Raw genomic sequence first — 18,394 nt, 5'->3', positions numbered from 1 at the left:
CATGATGTTTTTAATGAAGGCTTTCCTATTGGACATTAAGGTTGTAAAATTTAGGTCATTCTAAGTGTTACAAGGAAATCCTGTACATATGTCTTCCCTGAGTATGTGACCATATCTGTATAATAAACTCTGAAAAGATGAAATTGCTATTTCAAAGTGTATATCATTTATAATTCTGAAATTCACTGTCCCATGGCCTTCCCTAGGTGTGGACCCATTTTACGTCCCCTCAACAATGTGACAGTTAATCAGTTTGCCCTATATTCTCACCAATTCATCATGACCTGCAACTTCCCGGTGCGCACAGCGGGTGCAGCGGCCGCAGTGCAGGGTGGTGGTTTATTTTTTTTTTTTATTGTTCATATGGTTTTTCTACCCCTTTCCCTGGCTCCTGGCACCTGTACCTCTGGACTCTCCTATCGGAGGATTAAAAAAAAAGTAAAATGACAAAAAAAAAAAAAAAATAGAACTGCATGCGATGGAACTTTAGGGCCTTTGATACAAACGTTTGGAGCTGATGCATGAAATATGGAATCTCCTTGAAATAACCTCATTTACTCGACACATAGAAGATCACAGTGCTCTCCTCCTACCTGCCTGGCTGCATCTATCTGTGCTTGTTCTTCCCTATCTCCCTAACATCTAAGGGCCAGGGCTCAGTCTTCTCTACCCACAGTCACCTCTTAGATGATCTAGATATCCAGACTTAAAAGACCACCTCTGCCGTTATAAATTTCAAATTCATTACCTCCCGTCTGGACTTCTTTCCTAAACTTTAGACTCAGAAGTCAACTAGGCATATCAAACTTAATATTTCTGAAACCAAACCTTTGATCTTCTCTTTCAAACCCTCTCCCTCATCTCAGTAAACAGCAGCTCCACCTTTCCAAACAAAAATCGTGCAGTCATACTGACTCCCCATTTCCTCCTACCAATCTATCAATAAATCCTGATACGCAACCTTCAGAATATCCAGAATGCAACCATTTTGCATGACTTCCACCCCAATCACCCCCAGATCAAGCCGCAATCACTGATTGGGCAATACTGTTGCAAAAGCCTCCTGCTGGGTCTTCCAGCGTCTGCTTTTGTCTCCTTCCCCTATCTCCAGGCTAACTGATGCAGCCATTCAGTCCTCTGCTCAGACACTCAGAAAGACCTCTCATGTTACTGAGAACGGAGCCGGCATCTTCACAGTGGTCTGGCCGGCCCTCTGCCGTCTGGCCTGTTACTGACTCTGGCTCCTGCCCTCTCCTTCCTTTGCTCACTGTGCTGCAGCCGCACTGGCCTTCTAGTTCCTCTTCTGACTCATCAGGTGCTCCCACCTCAAGGCCTTGCTTCAGAGGCTCCTCTTCCTGGGATAATCCCTTTCCAGATGTTCGAAGTTTCCTCTTGACCTCCGAGCACGTCTCCTCACAAATGTCATCGGATCTCGAAGGTCTTCGCTGAGCACTTAATTTAAAAGAGCCCCCACCCCCCACCTGGCATTCACTATCTCCTTGTCTGTCTCATTGTTTCCAAAACACTCATCGCTGTCTGACATACTGTTTTATTTATTTGCTTTTTGTTAGATTTCAGCTTCATGAAGTCAGGGGTTTTGGTTTTTTGTTCATAACTGGATTCCCTGGAAGAGGTTTGCATCTTTTATGAATGTGGCTGAACATCTTTTCATTTGTTTTAGAGTCTTTTGAATTTCCCTATCGTGAACTGTGTTCCTAATCTTTGCAAAGAATGTTGGCCTTTTGCTTACTGATTTTAGGAGTTCCTTACATACTAGGGATATTAGTTCTTTCTAATATGTATTGTTAAAAATTTTCCTAGTTTGTCGTTTTTGTTGCAACTTTGCTTCTGACAGTTTTGCCATACAGGAGAATTCTTTTCATGCAGACTAATATATCAAGGTTGTTTGTCTAATGTCATGTTAGAGCTTCTGGGTCCGTGTTGTTTCCTTGCCTGCATCGTCAGCCTCATCGCTGCTCCCATCCTTGTCACGGCTGCAGCTGGCGTGGGCCTTACTGCCGGCGTGGGCCTTACTGCCCTTCACATGTTCTCTCTGCCTGGAATTCCTGTCCCCACCTGACTTGCTCCCACACGAACCGCCTTTCTTGACTCAACTCCTGTTCTAAGATCTGGTTCAACTGTAACTGTGCAAATCTTCCTTCTTTAAAATGACTTTTTCTCGTTTCTTTCTCCTTAATTCAAACTGGCCTTGGGCTCACTTGCTTCTTTTCTTTCCTTATCCTTCTGCATACTGCATTACCACTCCCTTAATCATTAAGCCCTTAAGTCAGCACCAAACAGTCTTAGGAACAAAGCCTCAGGTCTGATGATCACAGGAACAGTTTCAGTCAAATTAAAGATAACATTTTGTAGCTCCAAACCCATGAAGTTCAGAATGACCTTACCAGCATCTCCTCGAAAACCAGACAGTAGGATGCTATGACTGCCATCAGGACTTGATGCAATGATCAGCTGCCTCCTACTCAGCCCGGACCAATCAGCAGAGCCCATGACCCCAATTCCTTTAGCTACCATGACTAATGAGGTTTTTTTCCCCCTGTATAATCTATCCCCTAGAGGGCATCGGGGAGCCAGGTCTTTGAGCGCTAGCTCACTTGTGTCTCTAGGCTTGTTGCCATTCATTTTCTTAAATAAACCTCTACCTTCCTTGCTGCAAACTCCTGTCCTGTCCCCTTTGGCCCTGATGCATGCAGGGAAAATGAACCCCTTGAGTTCAATAACCCAGTGATAAGCCCTGACAGAGTTACTCACGGAGGTGTGCTGTCATGGCTGCGGAGCAGTGCCCTCTCACTGCTGGATGACATGCGCTATGCAGTGAGGGGCTCTTCACATGCCTATCTCCTACCCTCTGCCTGCAGCCCCACTGAGGGCAGGGAAGGGAAGTCCCCTGCTTCTGTCAGACTGAGAGTAAAGACTTAATAAATGTCTGATGAACAGATGAATGAACAAATAATTGGCGTTTGGGACACGTTATAAATAAACCAAGATCTCTGCCCTCAAGGAGTTTACATTCTAGCTGGAAGAAGACACACAATATGCAACAGACATAAGTAAACTACAGGTAGGTTAGAGGGTAATAACTGCTATAGGGAAAAGACGAAGTAGACCAGGGCGAGGGCATCAGACGTGCCGAGGATGCTTTTAAGTTTTGCAGTTGAACATCCAGTTCTGAATTACAGACCCCTAATCACACCCCAGGATTCTCTGTATTTCCTCTAACTCTTTCTTCCTTGGAGGACTCATCCAGTGAAGTAACTCTTCCATGTGGATGACACCAATTCTATCCGTAGGCCTGGATTTCATTATAGCTGCTTCAGTATCTTATTAGCTGTTTCCATTTGACCATCTGCTATGTCACTTAGAAGGAGGAAAATCAGGCAGAGAGGAGTCAAGTGACTAACCTAATATCGCACAGAAAGACATCGTACAGAGGGCACAAGAAAATGGGTCTCTGGACCCCCAGGGAAGAACCTCTTACTTATACAAGACAGAGCTGAGAAACATCCTGACATAAATGAAAACAAAAGTTATAAGCTCCCAAGTTTCCTTTTGTAAACATTGTCAAACAGAACATTTGTGAGATGCTTTCAGAATAAATCTTCCGGTGATTTTATGTTTACTGTGTTAGGCAAGATAACGATGTGAACAAATCAAGTGATAGATGGTGACAGGTTACTTATCCGGTAACTTCAACTCCTAAAAACACACTGAGATGCAAGGAGTTTGCGAAATGAAAAAGGTCTCTGAGCCATCAAATCCAGGTCACGTAGCTCTGGCCTAACATTCTCTGTGTTCTCCCCACATGGGAGTGCGTCAGGCTCTAATCTGCTTTTAGGTAAGATAAATCTATCAAGCTTGGTCACAGGGGAGATGCCAACTGCTCAGAAGACTAGGAGCAGCAAATCAGAAAGGAAAAAAAACAAGTGGCATACAAATAGTCGGAAATTCAGTGGGGAAAAAATTAGCAGTAGGAAGTGAAAGCTGAATGAGAGGAGATGGAATTAGACGGCCAATCGTGGGAATGGGGTCTGAACAGGCAGAGCAAGGCCACTGAGTGTGTGAGTTAAGGGCCCTCCAACGTGTGAAGGCTCCTGGGAATATGGCTACGCTGAACAGGAGAACAGCAATGGATGCCTCTCAAGGTGACCTTGAGTCAACACAAGGTTTCTGGCAAACCAAATTTAAGAAAGCAGGCATGTATAGAGTCCAATATAGAAAAATTTCCATTAAACTGATTAAAATGAAGGGTAAAGCTTTCATTACTTGGAAAGTTACCTTATATCCCATTTCACTCAGTAATGATGCAACCCTGCCATGCATGAGATTCCTTTAGAGCTTTTAGAACACAAGCTTCTATTTAAATAGGTCTGGGGTGGCCTGGATTTTCTTTCATTTAGAGATTGATCTTCCCTCAGTCATTCTGAAAGAGAACTAATTCTCTTGCCAAAAGAGGAACCAGGCTCTCGCCCACCCAGGCACACAACATCCTCTGGGCACTGGGCTTGCCCGCAAAGCCAGGGAGACCAGCAAGGGTCCTTGGCAGTAACCTCACCTCAGACCTCACACTGTCCCCAAGGCTTGTCGGTGTGGCCCACATCTTCTCCAGGAACATCCTTACTCAGGGATTCCTGTGGCAGCTTCTGTTCCCTGATTCCTTCCTTCCTTCCTTTCTTCTTCTTCTTCTTCTTTTTTTTTTTTTTTAATTTAGTAATTTAAATTAAATTTAAATTTAGTAGTGACTTAATTTTTATCAGAATTATGCATGCACATAGTTTAAAGAGCCAAATAATTGTCACTAAGCTTGCCTCTCCAGAAGCAAGTACATTCAACTGCTGAGTTTTTTGTTTCCTTTTTTAATATTTATATCCATATTTCTAAATGACATGCTTATATTGTTTAGACTTTCTTCAAGTGTTATCTATCAAACTCCCCAGATGAAGGAAGAGAACGTTGCTATTTTTAACCCCGCCCACTGTCAGGACACATGCGGTCTGTCAGCCACCTGGGGTCTAACTGCTTCTTAATCCAACTTTGGGAGAGCTCTCTTTTAGCTCTGCCTTCACCCTAACTTCCAGAGGCACCTGGTGCCACCAAGTTCCGAGCTGGTGGGGGGGTGGTCTGCAGTGTAAACGAGATAGCTTGCCAGGTCCCCCACTGGCAGCTTCAACTTCACCTTGCTTGAGTCAGCTAAGTCAATTATCACTTGTTCAGTCGTTTTTAGTTTCCAAAATTTTGTTGCTCCTATTTTCTTTGTCCTTAGGGGTTTAGGCTCTAAAACAAAAAAACAAAACCCTAACTGTCATTTTAACGAGGCTCAGAAGGGAGTGGAGATTAAATGCATGTGTTAATTCACCATCTTTGACAGGAAGTATGTCATTGATTTCTTTTTTTTTCCCCAGAGAACAAATTATTTTCCATTTAAATTCACCTGACAAAAACATCCAACTCACTGAAGCAAAGTAGTTTGAGTTTCCTTCTAGATCATCTTCCTATCCTTTATGAAGCATATCAACTAAGTGACTAAGAAGGAAATTAAAAGTCAATGATAGTCTGCTCTTTTGGGCCCCAGAGAGAGAGCAAGAGAGGAGAGAAAGAGAGAGAGAAACAGTAGAAAGTGGAAGACTTTTCCCCTGAAAGAACCTGGCTAATCTTTTATCAACTTAGAAACTTCTAAAAAAAGAGAACTTTTCTGATGCTTCTCCCTCTGCAGATTCCTGTTCAGCTCCCCTGCATGTGTTCCTTACCAATCACCAACTTTGCTGTTTCTTGGAAGACTGTGCATTTGTTAGATTTAGGAGAATGTGTGTGAGTGTATTCACCTGTGCTCATTAGTTTATACACACTCATTGTTGCACAGCCATGCCATTTATTACTTATCTTTCGCATCAGACGGCGGCCAAGACCCGCTCATCCACATCACTCCTGCACAATCCAACATCTAATCAGTCCCTCTTATTGGCACTACTGACTTCTGACTGGACAGATGCTCCCACTCTCTATCCCTGTCCTTAGTTCTCTCTTTCACTTCCTCACCCTCAAAACTGTTCTCTTATGGCAGGACTTCCCTGTCCACCTTCTCAATGGAAAATGCTCCTCTGTTTCTCAGAATTTCTCTAAATGTCACAGCTTTCTGTGTTGTCTGAGAAGAGGGGGTGCTTCCCTCTTTCTAAGGTCAAGTGTTTCATGACTTGTACTTGATCCTTGCCCTCCTCGCTTCCTCCATCCTTTATCTCCATTTCATCTTTTAACGTCTTCCTCTTCGCTGGATCTTTCATATTCCTAGGATAGTTTTCTTATTAAGATTTCCCTTTAACCCTCCAACCTTCTGTGCTGCCATCTTTTCTTTTTAAAAAAGAGAGCTACGCAGACTGCCCCAACTGCCCGTCACGTCGATGTTCCCTCTGCCCTCCCCAGTATCCCTTTGTGTCATCTTCCTCCTGGGTCCTGCTGGACCCCAGCCTTTGCTGGATAGGGGGGGGGTCTTCATTTCCCAGCATACCTTGTCTGCCTCACTCCCTCTTCCCAGTAACAACACCAGAATACATACTGTTATTTCCAAAAAAAAACAACTACACAGCCAGGACCTGTCCAAAGTAGGTATACTTTTCAACATGTGACTGGAGGTGGGAGTGTAACTCATTGTTTTCACTTAATTGTTTAAATGAAGGTTTATCTAATAAGAACATAAATTAGTGTTTGCAAGTTTGAAATATTTCTAAAATAATCCTCTCTTGCAGCACTTTGGTGACCTATATCTTCATTTTGTCATTGCAAGATTAAAGTTATGCAAGCGGAATAACAATTACTTATCAAAAGCAAAATCTTATGCAAATGTTTTTGAGTCCAATACAAATTAGCAATTCTTCATATGACTAATGACTATATGCTCTTACGATAACTATAAACATGAGGAAAAAAAGATCAAGGGACTCTAAAATAAGCACTTGTGATAACAGAAGGGTTGTGTAGGCGGTCAGCAGTAACTGTGAAACCAAAAGATAATCGTTATATGCCTCTAAAGATCTTTAAACCCAAAGCAACGCAAACCATTACACAGTGTTAGTCTCTCCCCGCCTCCACCCAAGCAAAATCCTTAATAGACAAGATTCTTCACCTTTTAAAAATATGAGCAAATATATTTCTTATTGTAATCAAATGAAACATAAAGCTGAATTACACTAGAAATTATGAACCTTTACAAAGCAATAAAGTTGTAAAGAATTGACAGCAATTCAAATTGTTAAAAAATAGTTTTTTTCTGATAAATGCAGCCTTAAATTTTCACAGTCCATAATTCTCACAGCAATACATGCATTTAATAAAATAGAACACTTAATAAAAGTCAAATCACATTTAGTCAGCTCATATTTGAGTGACTTTTCTGTACAGAATGTTAGAACAGACATCATGAGTAAAACCTCAACAGTAACTCAATATGCAAACCTGGTGCCTTAGAAGGTTACTATCCTGTTTGGAAAATGGAGTACCTTAATAAAACACACACTCGCTGAAGAAGCTCTATCAGCTGAATAAAATACTGTACATGTTTGAAGGGCTGAATAGAATGGTTAGATTACATAAATCCTTGAATCATAAAAGGTCTTCAGAAATATTGTTGAGACGAGAAAGAACAGTACAGATTAGCAGAGAGAAGTATTAGCAGGAGGATGGCTCAAGGAGATCTGACTAAACAGAAGCACACAGAAGATGGGGAAGGGCGGCCCGAAGGCCAGGCTGGGTTGACATGGTCACTTCCTTTCCTTCCTCACTGCTCCCAGTAGCTTCGCAACTGGGTTTTGCCCACAAAAAATTCCCTGCACACAGCTATGATGACCATCACCGCAAAGCTCAACTTCTTTCCCATTTTGCTCAAAAACCAACTGTCTCACAAACTGAATTCAGACTCCTGAGAAACACATAGTAAGTTCTCCATACATGTGACTGTGTGATAACTTTCATATCTCATGTTCAATTTGAAGGTTCTAGAAGGCAAAAATCAATCTTGTTTATTTTTTGATATTTTGGTATGAAATAGCTCTTACAAGTAAGTATCTTATGCATAGTAGAAGTTCAAAACATATTCATTAAACAAATGAACAGATGATTTAATTAACAAATTTTATGTAACATTGGCAAAATGGGTGAGCCAGTTGGTAGATGACTTCGCATGGGAAATCAGAAGTTTAGAATTGATACAATAGACTCTAGTAAGCTACTGGATAATTTTGTGTAATGAAATAATGAAATTACAAAAATGATGTATGAACTTGTTTTAGTTGTGGTTATAGGGAATATTGTCCCAGTAGAAAGATTACTTTACTAATAATATTTTCTTAAGAATATGAGTAAAACAAGATGAGGATATTTCTCTGATTACTCATTAATGTACACAGTCCTTTAAAAAATACCAAAAAGGAAAATTATCACACGTATCCTCTTCTTTAATCTATTTTAAACAAGTTCGTTCTTAGATATGATTTTTTTTTTTTTTTTTTTTTGGTTATAGTCTCTTGATTTTAAAGGACAGCAACCAGAAACCTTAGGACAAATATTCTTATTTATAAATTACAAATATTTTCCATATTAGAATCTTCCAAATTGACAAACAAAATTTCAAAATTGAAAGAACTCCATTTGTCTATTCTTATTACAATGTAGAATACTTGAGTGTTTGGGTTTTGTCACAGCTAAAATTAATTAGATAGTTGTTTATGTAAGTAGAATTTTATAATCTAGTATAACATTTGGATGTTAAATTAATGAATTCGTCAGCATTTGAAAATGTCAGTGCATTAAAAAGTGTCAAGAGGTTGTAATCTTCTTTCTAAGAACTCAATCTTTCTCCGTTCAAGACTCACCCTTCCTATCATGTGCTAGAAAGTCATGGATGACAGAAGGGGGTCTGACAGCACAGGTAACACTGAGGAAGAAATTATTGTAGAAGTTCTCCATCTTGGCTGCTCATTAGAAACACCTGGGAGCTTATAACAGCTGAGAATTCTTAAGCCACACCCCTGACCGATGTCAATATGTTTTACCACCCACTCACCATGATTTTATGTAGGCTTGAGAATCAGTGAATTTGTATTTTCTTTAGCCATGGAAGAATAATTTTTATATCTGATTTTCTTGACATAGCATCAAACAGATGAAAAATAGTTTAGGGGCAAATAAATGATGCTACTGATTTAAAGAAAAGAAACTTTTACTTTACCTGCCTTCTGACAATGTACAATCTTTTCATACACAGCATCTGCATTTTCAATCAAGGCCTTGAGGGACTGGATCATCTGCAAAGGGAACATCCAGGCACAAGATTACAACTGACAACATGGGTCTGCACACATGTGTGAGGCTCTTCTCCTAAAATCAGGCTGAGGTGATGTGGCACAACGCTCTTATATCGACTTCTCACTACTCAAATTCAAATATGTAAATGAAAAATCATGCATCGCCATGAAATGATTTAAACAAGACTGCGAGTATTAAGTTTCAGGTATAGTTAGGCTTGTCCAACACTCAATTTGAACCTTGACAGCCAATACTAAACTGAATTCATTTCAGTATGAAAAACTACAAATAAATATGTGTAAACATCTGATCTATGTTTTATACCATATTTTCAGTCATTCATTTTAACAAAACCTGTTACATCATCTTATAGAAAGCTCCAGCACCTACACACTTTACCCATTTCAGCCAAAATACCTTTATCTGAAGATTAGTTTAAAACTTACAATGAGGACCAAAACGCAGCTTTTATTTGATACATTACTAATGATATTGTTCAAACTAGTATTTTTAATGCCCCTATCAATAACTTTACAATATTCAGCTTGGAGTTCTTATTCCAAACTGCATGTGCTTGCTTTAACAGCCAAGTTTGAATAGGAAAAAGGATCAGGGCACAGCTGACCAATTATTTTACTCACCAAAATGTTGGGAAAAAAAATCTGTCTGAAGTGATCTTTTTGGCTCTAAAATTGTTATGAAAATGGGATAGACATATTCGGCTCTCGTGGCTCAAACGCATACAACTATTGATACTTACCTTAAATGTAGATTCTAACTTTTTGTGCTTAAATGTCTCGATAGTTTGCACTATAATACTCATCTTTTAAAATGACCGTTATAAATAAACACCAATCCACCATTTTTCATTACTTTAAATTCTGCCTTTTCTTTATAGTATTTATCGCTAGTTGGCATAGTAATTATTTCATAGAAATGAAATATATGTAGGTTGGATTGTTTGTATAATTTAAAGAACACCATATTTGATTAGTTACACTTATTTACACTAAAGCATAATCAACATGCCTTTTAAGAAGTACACCATATTTTTAAAGTGAATCATACAGCATTTATCGATTTTCACTGTTTTAAGAAAATTATAGTAAACATCCAAAGGTTTGAAGGCCAAAGCAGGTGTTCATTTGTATCTTCATTCATTATTCACGGAAGGTCTACAAGAGACAGGCCCTGATTAGGTGATGGGGACACAGTGACCTACAGGATACAGCTCGCCTTCAAAGAGTTCACGGCCTAGTGGTAGGGCTTGCACTTTGGAATTTAGTGTTTTCACATTCATTTTTCAAGATCTGAGTCATTCCTGTGAATTAAAATATTCTCTTTTACAGCTTGACATATTGAACAGGCAGTGATAAAAATGAATAGTTAAGAACTCAATTATACTGATATAAAGTCATTTGTACTATTACATAATTCGCATACTGAAAAGGTTCATACCGTCATCGGTAACCTTTTTCAGCTTTGATGTCAAGCCAAATGAAAGATATAAAGAAGCAAGGACTTCTTCAAGCAAGGATGGGGTTGTCACAGCTCAGTACCAAAGAACTGGCCAACGGTGTTCTCATCATTCGAAAAGGAAAAAGAAAAAAAAAAATACAAGCAATAAAATGAACTTGGTCAGGAAACAAACGGACAGGACAGAAGCAGTAAGAGCAGGAACGGAGGAGAACAAAACAGCAGCATAAAGCACAGGCTCACGCACTTAGGCAGCCTGCGGGGGAGAGGTGGTCAAAATGGATTCAGACAGGGTGTATGGTGCAGGGGTAGAAAGAGCACATATCAATTCTGGGTTCAAATCGAGGTTCTGCTATTCATTAGATTTGTCATCTAGGACAAGGTATTAAACATCATGGAGCCATAATTTCCTACCTGTAAAATGAGTTTAATAAGAGACACTGCTCTCATAATGTTGTCAGAATTAAATGAAAGGATGCAATGAAGGATGTGAAGGCTCAATGAAGGCAATTGGTAGATATGACAGTCGACTCTCCATTTATCCAGGAGCCTGGCAGGGCATTTTCTGGTAGCCCAAAATTAGCTGAATGAGTATGCCTTCCTTTCATATGTTCACTGGCAACGTTTCAAAGACCCATCGCTAATTTTAGTTTTACTTGAAAAGCCTGCTATGACAAAGCTCAGAGAAACAACAAATTGCATTATTACTCTTGAAAGTATTTTCCAGTTTAAAGTCTCACCAAAGGTTAAATAGTTATGCACCTTTCAGTGGTAAAATACATGCAAGGCTTGAAGAAAGGCACATCATCTCAAGGGGCTGAAGAGAAAAGCTCATCTGCCTCCTGGGCTCTGTAATACTTGAGAGGATCAATCCTTTATACTGGGATGATCATTTACTGAGGCCTTCGAAGTGGGCCCCCGAGCTAAGAGCTGAGAATGAATAAAAAAGAGTTGCTGACCCAGGACTATGAGCAAACAATAATCATAATAACTTGCAGCATTGTCATTGTAGGCCACCTGCTACTGGGTGTGACAAAGTTAAATACTCCTAAGCCAGGAAGGTTGGTGAGACATTTAATGGTGGGTCCTGGGAGTGTCCTGGCATGCTCTATTTGTGGCTTGGACATCAATGTAAAAGTCTCCCAATACAGGGGGCGAATGCACCCCATCCTTACTTATGAGCAGTATGTACAATATGAAGGTGGCTAATATGCCAGCATGGAAAATACAGAGTGAAAAGCCATTCCTCTCAGGTTTGTAAGTAAAGAGCAGCAGGTAACTTGCAGACCGTGTCAGAGGGGAATTCTAGAGGGAACCCGCCTAAGAGGTAGGCACGCAGTAAACAACCAGCAGAACTTAGACAAGGCAGGAAGAAAACACATCCAGGCCTTAGCAGAGATGATTTACTTCACCACACCTGTTATTAAATGTTTTAACCACTTCCTTTGGGAGGAAGAACAGCCAGTTTATATCTTTTTTATAGTTTTAGGATACATATTTATAGTTAGGGTACATATTTATAATGAAATTAACATATGGCAAACAGTTTAAAGTTCTTGTCCATAGCATGAGTTCATTAATCCTTAACCCCTGCAGTATTTGCATAAGTTCTTTCTCAATGTAAAAGCCCCTCTAGGTATTCTTAATCAAGCTGTTGGGGCTGTGAGCTCCTATAAGCATACTAGGTCAGGGGTCCAGCAAGCTGATGTCTTGCTTTCATTCAGCTGACAACTATGATTGAATATCATAGCAGGGACAAGATGGGGGCGCCATTAGATCTCGTTGGGATCAATCTCTGTCTGGGTCTAATACTTTATAACAAGTTGTGATTATAAATAGTACAAGTGTTGGTTGAGTGAATCAAAACGAAAGTAATTCAACGCCTCCTCTGCATCAGGTACATACTCGGTGCTTTCTATTTCATTTCATGCTCACAAAATCCATGTGAGGTGGGTATTTAGGGTGTTCGTTTTACAAATGTGAACACAGAAGACCTGAGAGTTAAGTAACTTTCCCGAGGTCGTCTGGTATAATGGGCAAAGGAACTGTAACTAATAAACAAAAGAACTGATATTTCATTTGACCTCAAAGCCTCCGCTTTTTCCACAGCACCAAGATAGGTCTTGACATACAAGTAGCGATCGTACCAGTAAAACAGAGGAAAGGCACTCCAACCAGAAAGATGTAAAAAAAGGAAAATGAAATTAGTAACTCCTGATAGGTTCTAGGTTCTACACACAGTATGGAAGTATCTCGACTACAGACATTGACTCAGAATTGTTGCTGTTGTTTTTTAACTATTTCTAGTGCTTTGGGAAAACATTTTTTAAAACATGACAATAAACGATTTACTTGGCTCCACTTAACAATTCATTATTATAGCAGAGAAATTGTTTATATTGAATGTGAAACTGCTAGAATAAGCATCTTGGACAAGACAAAAGCAGTAAGTGGGGAAGGACATCAAAAAATGAGTCAAAGGGAAAAATTGCTTTAAGTTATCTTATTTTCTCTGCATATATTACATTAATGTCAATACAACGCAAAGCTCATTAGAGTGGTTGGTTTTTAAGCATTATTTGCATTAATGCAAATGCTTTAATTTCATCAGTCCCCTTTAAATGCATAGGTATGAAAGTCTTGGCACAGCAATCAGACATCCTGCTGCCAGCCCTAGTAAGCTACCATATTGTTTATGAAATAGAAGATGACTTCACAGAGTTGTTACTAATGGATTTTATATTAGTGTCTAGTTACCAGTACCTCCTAAATTTCTGGAACTAATGCATTAGGAAGAATCTGTGGAGTTAATATAATCATTTCTTGGTCTTTGGACTAAGATCAAGTGTATGGATTTAACATAGCCCAGAAACCCATTTCATAAATTTGATCAACTCTAACATAGGATTTTAATACAGGACTCAAGAAGATGAAAAGCAGGAAGTTTCAATTAAAGTAAAACTTAAAATTCATATTTTATTAAGCTGAAAAAAAAAAACAGAAATACCTTTTATAAGAATGCTCTGTTTTGAAAATAATTCCCATGTTAACATAAGGTAAACTTCTCTGTTTATAGATGTGTTACGAGAAGGACTATTACTATATTACTATATTTAATATTACTGGATTTGTATAGACTGCTTCTTTATTTTCTGTTTTTAAATTTGCATATCCATTAGGAAAATTCTGATTTCAGAATAAGCTAGTCTATGGTTTTATGTAAAAATCTTATGTCTGATGTTGGACAATACACCAAATCTCCCTTCATCCCAAGAACACAGATATTGATAATTATAAAAGTAATCTGTCGAAAATTTTTAGTCCTTGGGTGAAAGAAATTTAATAATGACAGTAATAATATCTTCTAAATTCTACATTTTTTCTCTTTGTTTTGGTTTGACCCTCAGTTTCAAAGGGGAAATGCCTCTTAAGACCTTCCTTTGCCTGGCCCCATCTTAACACATGGATGCTGTTGCTGCTTTGGCTGTAGCTGTTCTAACGAAGTTACAAAGTCTGAGAAGTGCGAAAGTTGTCACGAAAGAGAACAGCTAGATAGCAAAAAAAGGTTTGTTCTTTTACACAGATTCTGTGACTGCGTGACACATAACTGGTAAATATCTTCCCCAAATCAAATAATTGATTAACATTTTCAAACTTGCCAATGGACTTATAAAAATGATATACCTGGCCCCTACTGAACACCCCCCGAGTTCTAAGTCCATGGTAGGTCGTGATGGACAGCGCTCAGGTCACAGGTGTGGCTTCAGGAACCACCGGGTCGGGAAAGACCGTTGGAAGGCTGGACCAAAGCTGGACTGGCCTCTCAGGACTCCAGGGATGAACAACAAAGTGGCAAATGTGAATCAAGGGCAGAGGTCTGCAGAAGACCAACTAATTCAATCCAAAGCAGTATTCCTCCTCTAATGAGAATAACTTTTATGGCAGTCTCTAAAGCTCAATGTCACTGGAGGATTGTCATCCTTGTGCTACACAGCCCTACAAAGCAAATTGGTTCACGAATGCTGACAACGGGACAAAAAATAACAAAATTTCCTCAGAATCTGTAAGCTTTGGTGTGCTAATGAAAGTAACATCTAAGTTAGCAATACTACCTTTTTTTTTTTTTTAAAGGCACTTTAAAATAATTATTACTATGTGGGTGAAAAATCTTAGAATCAAATACAGGAACACTGAAATTAAGAGGTAACTTTTTCTTTCACTACATCCAAGTACAACAAATCATCACAAAGTTGAACCATGGAAGAGAAACCATTTATAAAGTTATTGTTGGAAAAGATAACATTGCTTTTAATACTTGCAAATAATATAAAAATCACACATTTGAACTGGGGTGTGAAAAGTTTTACTGCTGTGGAGTCTGCTGGGCTATGTGTTACAGTTCAAGCCAACTCCCCTCCCCATCTCACACAGGTGGAGGGTTGTGGCCTGATTCTGCTGTGTGGGGAGGTCACGGGATGCGCGGTCATTAGTAGCTGTGGTCATCATCCCTTCCAGCAAGGTCGCTATGAAAACACTTTCTAAATAACAAACCGTCTCCAAAGTGACTTGTCCTAGTTTCCTCATGAAATCTCACTGCCGCTTCCACATTTTTCACTATGCAAATTATAGAAAATCATAAAAAACAAAGCCCACATAATAGAAAAACTATAGAAAGAACATAAAGCTCTGCTAGATTAAAAAGCACTACTGAATTGTTAACGAACATGCAGAGAGGAGCATATTTTATTTGGGTGCTCCCACATACTGGACCCCACTGCAGGCATGATGGGGAGGGAGGCAGGATATAAATCAATGTAAAATACTGTTAAGCTCTCCAGGCATTTCCATTCACGTTAGGGGAATGTAGGTAAATGTGGTTAGAAAAGGAGTGAAGGACCGGATTGAATGGAATACGGAATTACGATTTTAAGCAGAGACTTGCTGTGATCAAAGTGGATTTCAGAAGTAGAAACAAAGGGTGAGGGAAGAAATGGGGGTGGGGGATCTGAAAGTGGGGACAGAAGCAGGCAGGGAACCACTGCTATAAAAGACACTGAAGGCCGCAGAAGGGCTGGAAAGGAAAGGATGGGATTGAGAGATGATGTAGAGAAGGGCAGAGCAGGACTCAGTGACTGGTGTGCCCCGGGCATGGAAGGAGAAGTCAAAGACTAGAGGGTAAACTGGATAAGAAAAACTGTAACACTCGCAACAGCTGTAAAGCATTTCGCAATTTACAAAGGGTCTTTAATATGTTAACTGATTCAGGATGTGGAGTTCACCTTAGTTGAGCTGAGTTGGCAGTTACAACAAGGCAGGCTTGAGAAAAATCCGCAGCAGCTGATCTGTGAAAGCTTGGTTCTGGCATTGGAAAATTGGGACTTTTCTGCACCAAGGTAGCAGCTGAGATAAAAGGTCTACATCTCCAAGGGAGGAATTTTAAAGACAGCTGATATTAAAACATCACAGTAATACTCCAGAACCACTCCAATTAATAAGCGGAGAGGACTAGTGTAACAGACACAGAAAGAGTGGTGTAAGGGGAGGAACAGAAGGATAGTAAATGTTTACAGATGTGTGAGCAGAGTTTCTGGAAGGAGGTGAGTCTACAGGATCAGAAGCTCTGAATTTGGTCATTTGGTAATTGTGGAGAAGGTAACTGCAGTACTGACAGCTCTGCTATAATGTGACATACATGTTCCTAAAAATCAATAAACTCTACAAACGTGCACAGTAAAAACCACAGGGTTTGAGAGGAAAATGGGGTTAGGGGCACAAATTCAAAAATTTTACAGTGACACATTAGAAGAAGACAGGGACTGAATAAAAGCGATAGCGCAGTTCTGAATACGTTATATCGTTAAGAAATGCAAAACTACGACACTGAATGTGGTACTTAACCTTGAAAAAGACCTGAAGTTCGCTGGTGGAAGTGGGTGTTGGAAATGTTGCAGCTCGTGAGTTACCATGAAGTGGCAAGAGAGCGACCTAAAATCTGGTGAGACGCTGGAACACAAGATGTGGATGGGTGCAGCTCATAACACACTTGGTGAACTGGAGCAGTCAGTAGGTGTTTGAGATGTGTGTGTGTGATTCAGTTCACCAAAGTGCAGTTTTCTGTGTTCACCAGTGTTTTTTTGTGGTCAAAACTGTACATAAACAAACACGAAATTTGCCTTAGGCTAAAATTATTCACTAATGTATCAATCACATTCAAATAAATTTGCAGTTTCAAACCAAGTGTTGTAGCAGAACTGACTATAAAAGGGAGAGTATTTCAAAATCTTCCTGAATTTTTTTTCAGTCTCCTATTCAATTATATTGTGAAGTATAAACTCTAAGTTTCTATCGTATTCAACTTAAGTATGGTTTTGGCATCATATATTGTGAAGTATAAACTCTGAGTTTCTATCGTATTCAACTTAAGCCTGCCTCAACACTGTACTCAACTATTTTAACAATCATTTCTTGCCAAAGAATAGATGCCAAGTGCTGTATAAATCTGGAGTGAATTAGGAGTTCTGAATGACCCAGGGTCCATATTCAGAAAGCCAAGAATTCTCCAGATTTTCAATATGCTCTTAACTTTTCATAAAGTTCACTTTGGAGCTAAGGTGGTATATTACCTAAGGGAAGAATGTGGCTCTCCTCTTTAGATAACTTTTATCTAAATACTGATGCAATCTGAATCTCTTGAGCACTAAATTTAATATCGAATCCTGTAAAGTAACAACCCATCTCAGCTGTAGATGTTTAGTTGAATTTTCACATGATAAAAAGCCTCTTCTACCACAATCAATGTCTCCATCTATAACTTCTCACTCTAAATTAATATATAACCGTATCGACACACTTAGAAAGGGCTGCATTTCACAGATTAAACTGCAATTTCTGAGGTGAATCACCTTGTAAAGATTATATAAAGACATTAAGATTATACACAGCATAATGTAGTTTTCTCCTGTTTTTACTTAAATAATCATTTGGATTCAATATGAAATTCACAAAAATAAATAGCATCAAGCAATCAAAACACCAGATTGCCCTAGGTTCTCACTATCAGTTGCTTTGGCGCCCTGTGGATAGACTGCAAGTTTACACTGGTGGGTATTTCTGAGAGGCATTTCCCGTGTTAGCCACTAGAAGTCCTTAGTTATACATATTTGTTAGGCTGGAGGAGAGGAGAGAGGAGCAAAGATGAGAGAAAACATCACAGAGGAAATTCCTCTATTAGGAATAGGAAAAAATAGAGGAATTAGAAAAAAAGAAAAGACAAAATCAGAAGCAGAGTTTAGAGAAATTAAAACAGTGAATGCACCATGGTGATTTATCTTATCCAAAGATAAATTTTTTAAAAAACTTTTAAGTCAGATAAGAAACTGTTCTTTTATGAAGACAACTGAATAAACTATAAAACCATGACCAACCCTGTTCTCTCGTATTTCTGCATTAATTGGGATTTAGCATTATTGGAAGTCTCCATATGTTCCCAAACTTATTTAAACAGACCAGGGGCTGGTGAAGCTCCATTGTGCATATCGGCTAGGGGAGGACAGAAAAAGGTTCTGAAAAAAGCAGGGATTCCTACATACCAAAGTATTAGTTATGA

The 18,394-nt window shown here is 39.2% G+C and overlaps 1 protein-coding gene across 1 annotated transcript in view; it reads right to left on the bottom strand.

The window, feature by feature from the left end:
• The window catches only part of PLCL2 (phospholipase C like 2), a 162,702-nt gene that overhangs the window by 25,567 nt on the left and 118,741 nt on the right, over positions 1–18,394 (bottom strand). The window contains exon 4 of the mRNA XM_006907268.3: positions 9,236–9,311. Coding sequence (XP_006907330.1) covers positions 9,236–9,311 — 76 coding nt within the window. The remainder of the gene's footprint in view (positions 1–9,235; positions 9,312–18,394) is intronic.

This window comes from Pteropus alecto, unplaced genomic scaffold (genome assembly GCF_000325575.1).
Source record: "Pteropus alecto unplaced genomic scaffold, ASM32557v1 scaffold92, whole genome shotgun sequence".
Taxonomy (NCBI): Eukaryota; Metazoa; Chordata; class Mammalia; order Chiroptera; family Pteropodidae; genus Pteropus; species Pteropus alecto.
The sequence above is the reverse complement of the archived record's forward strand: the minus strand, read 5'-3'. Positions and strand labels throughout refer to the sequence as shown.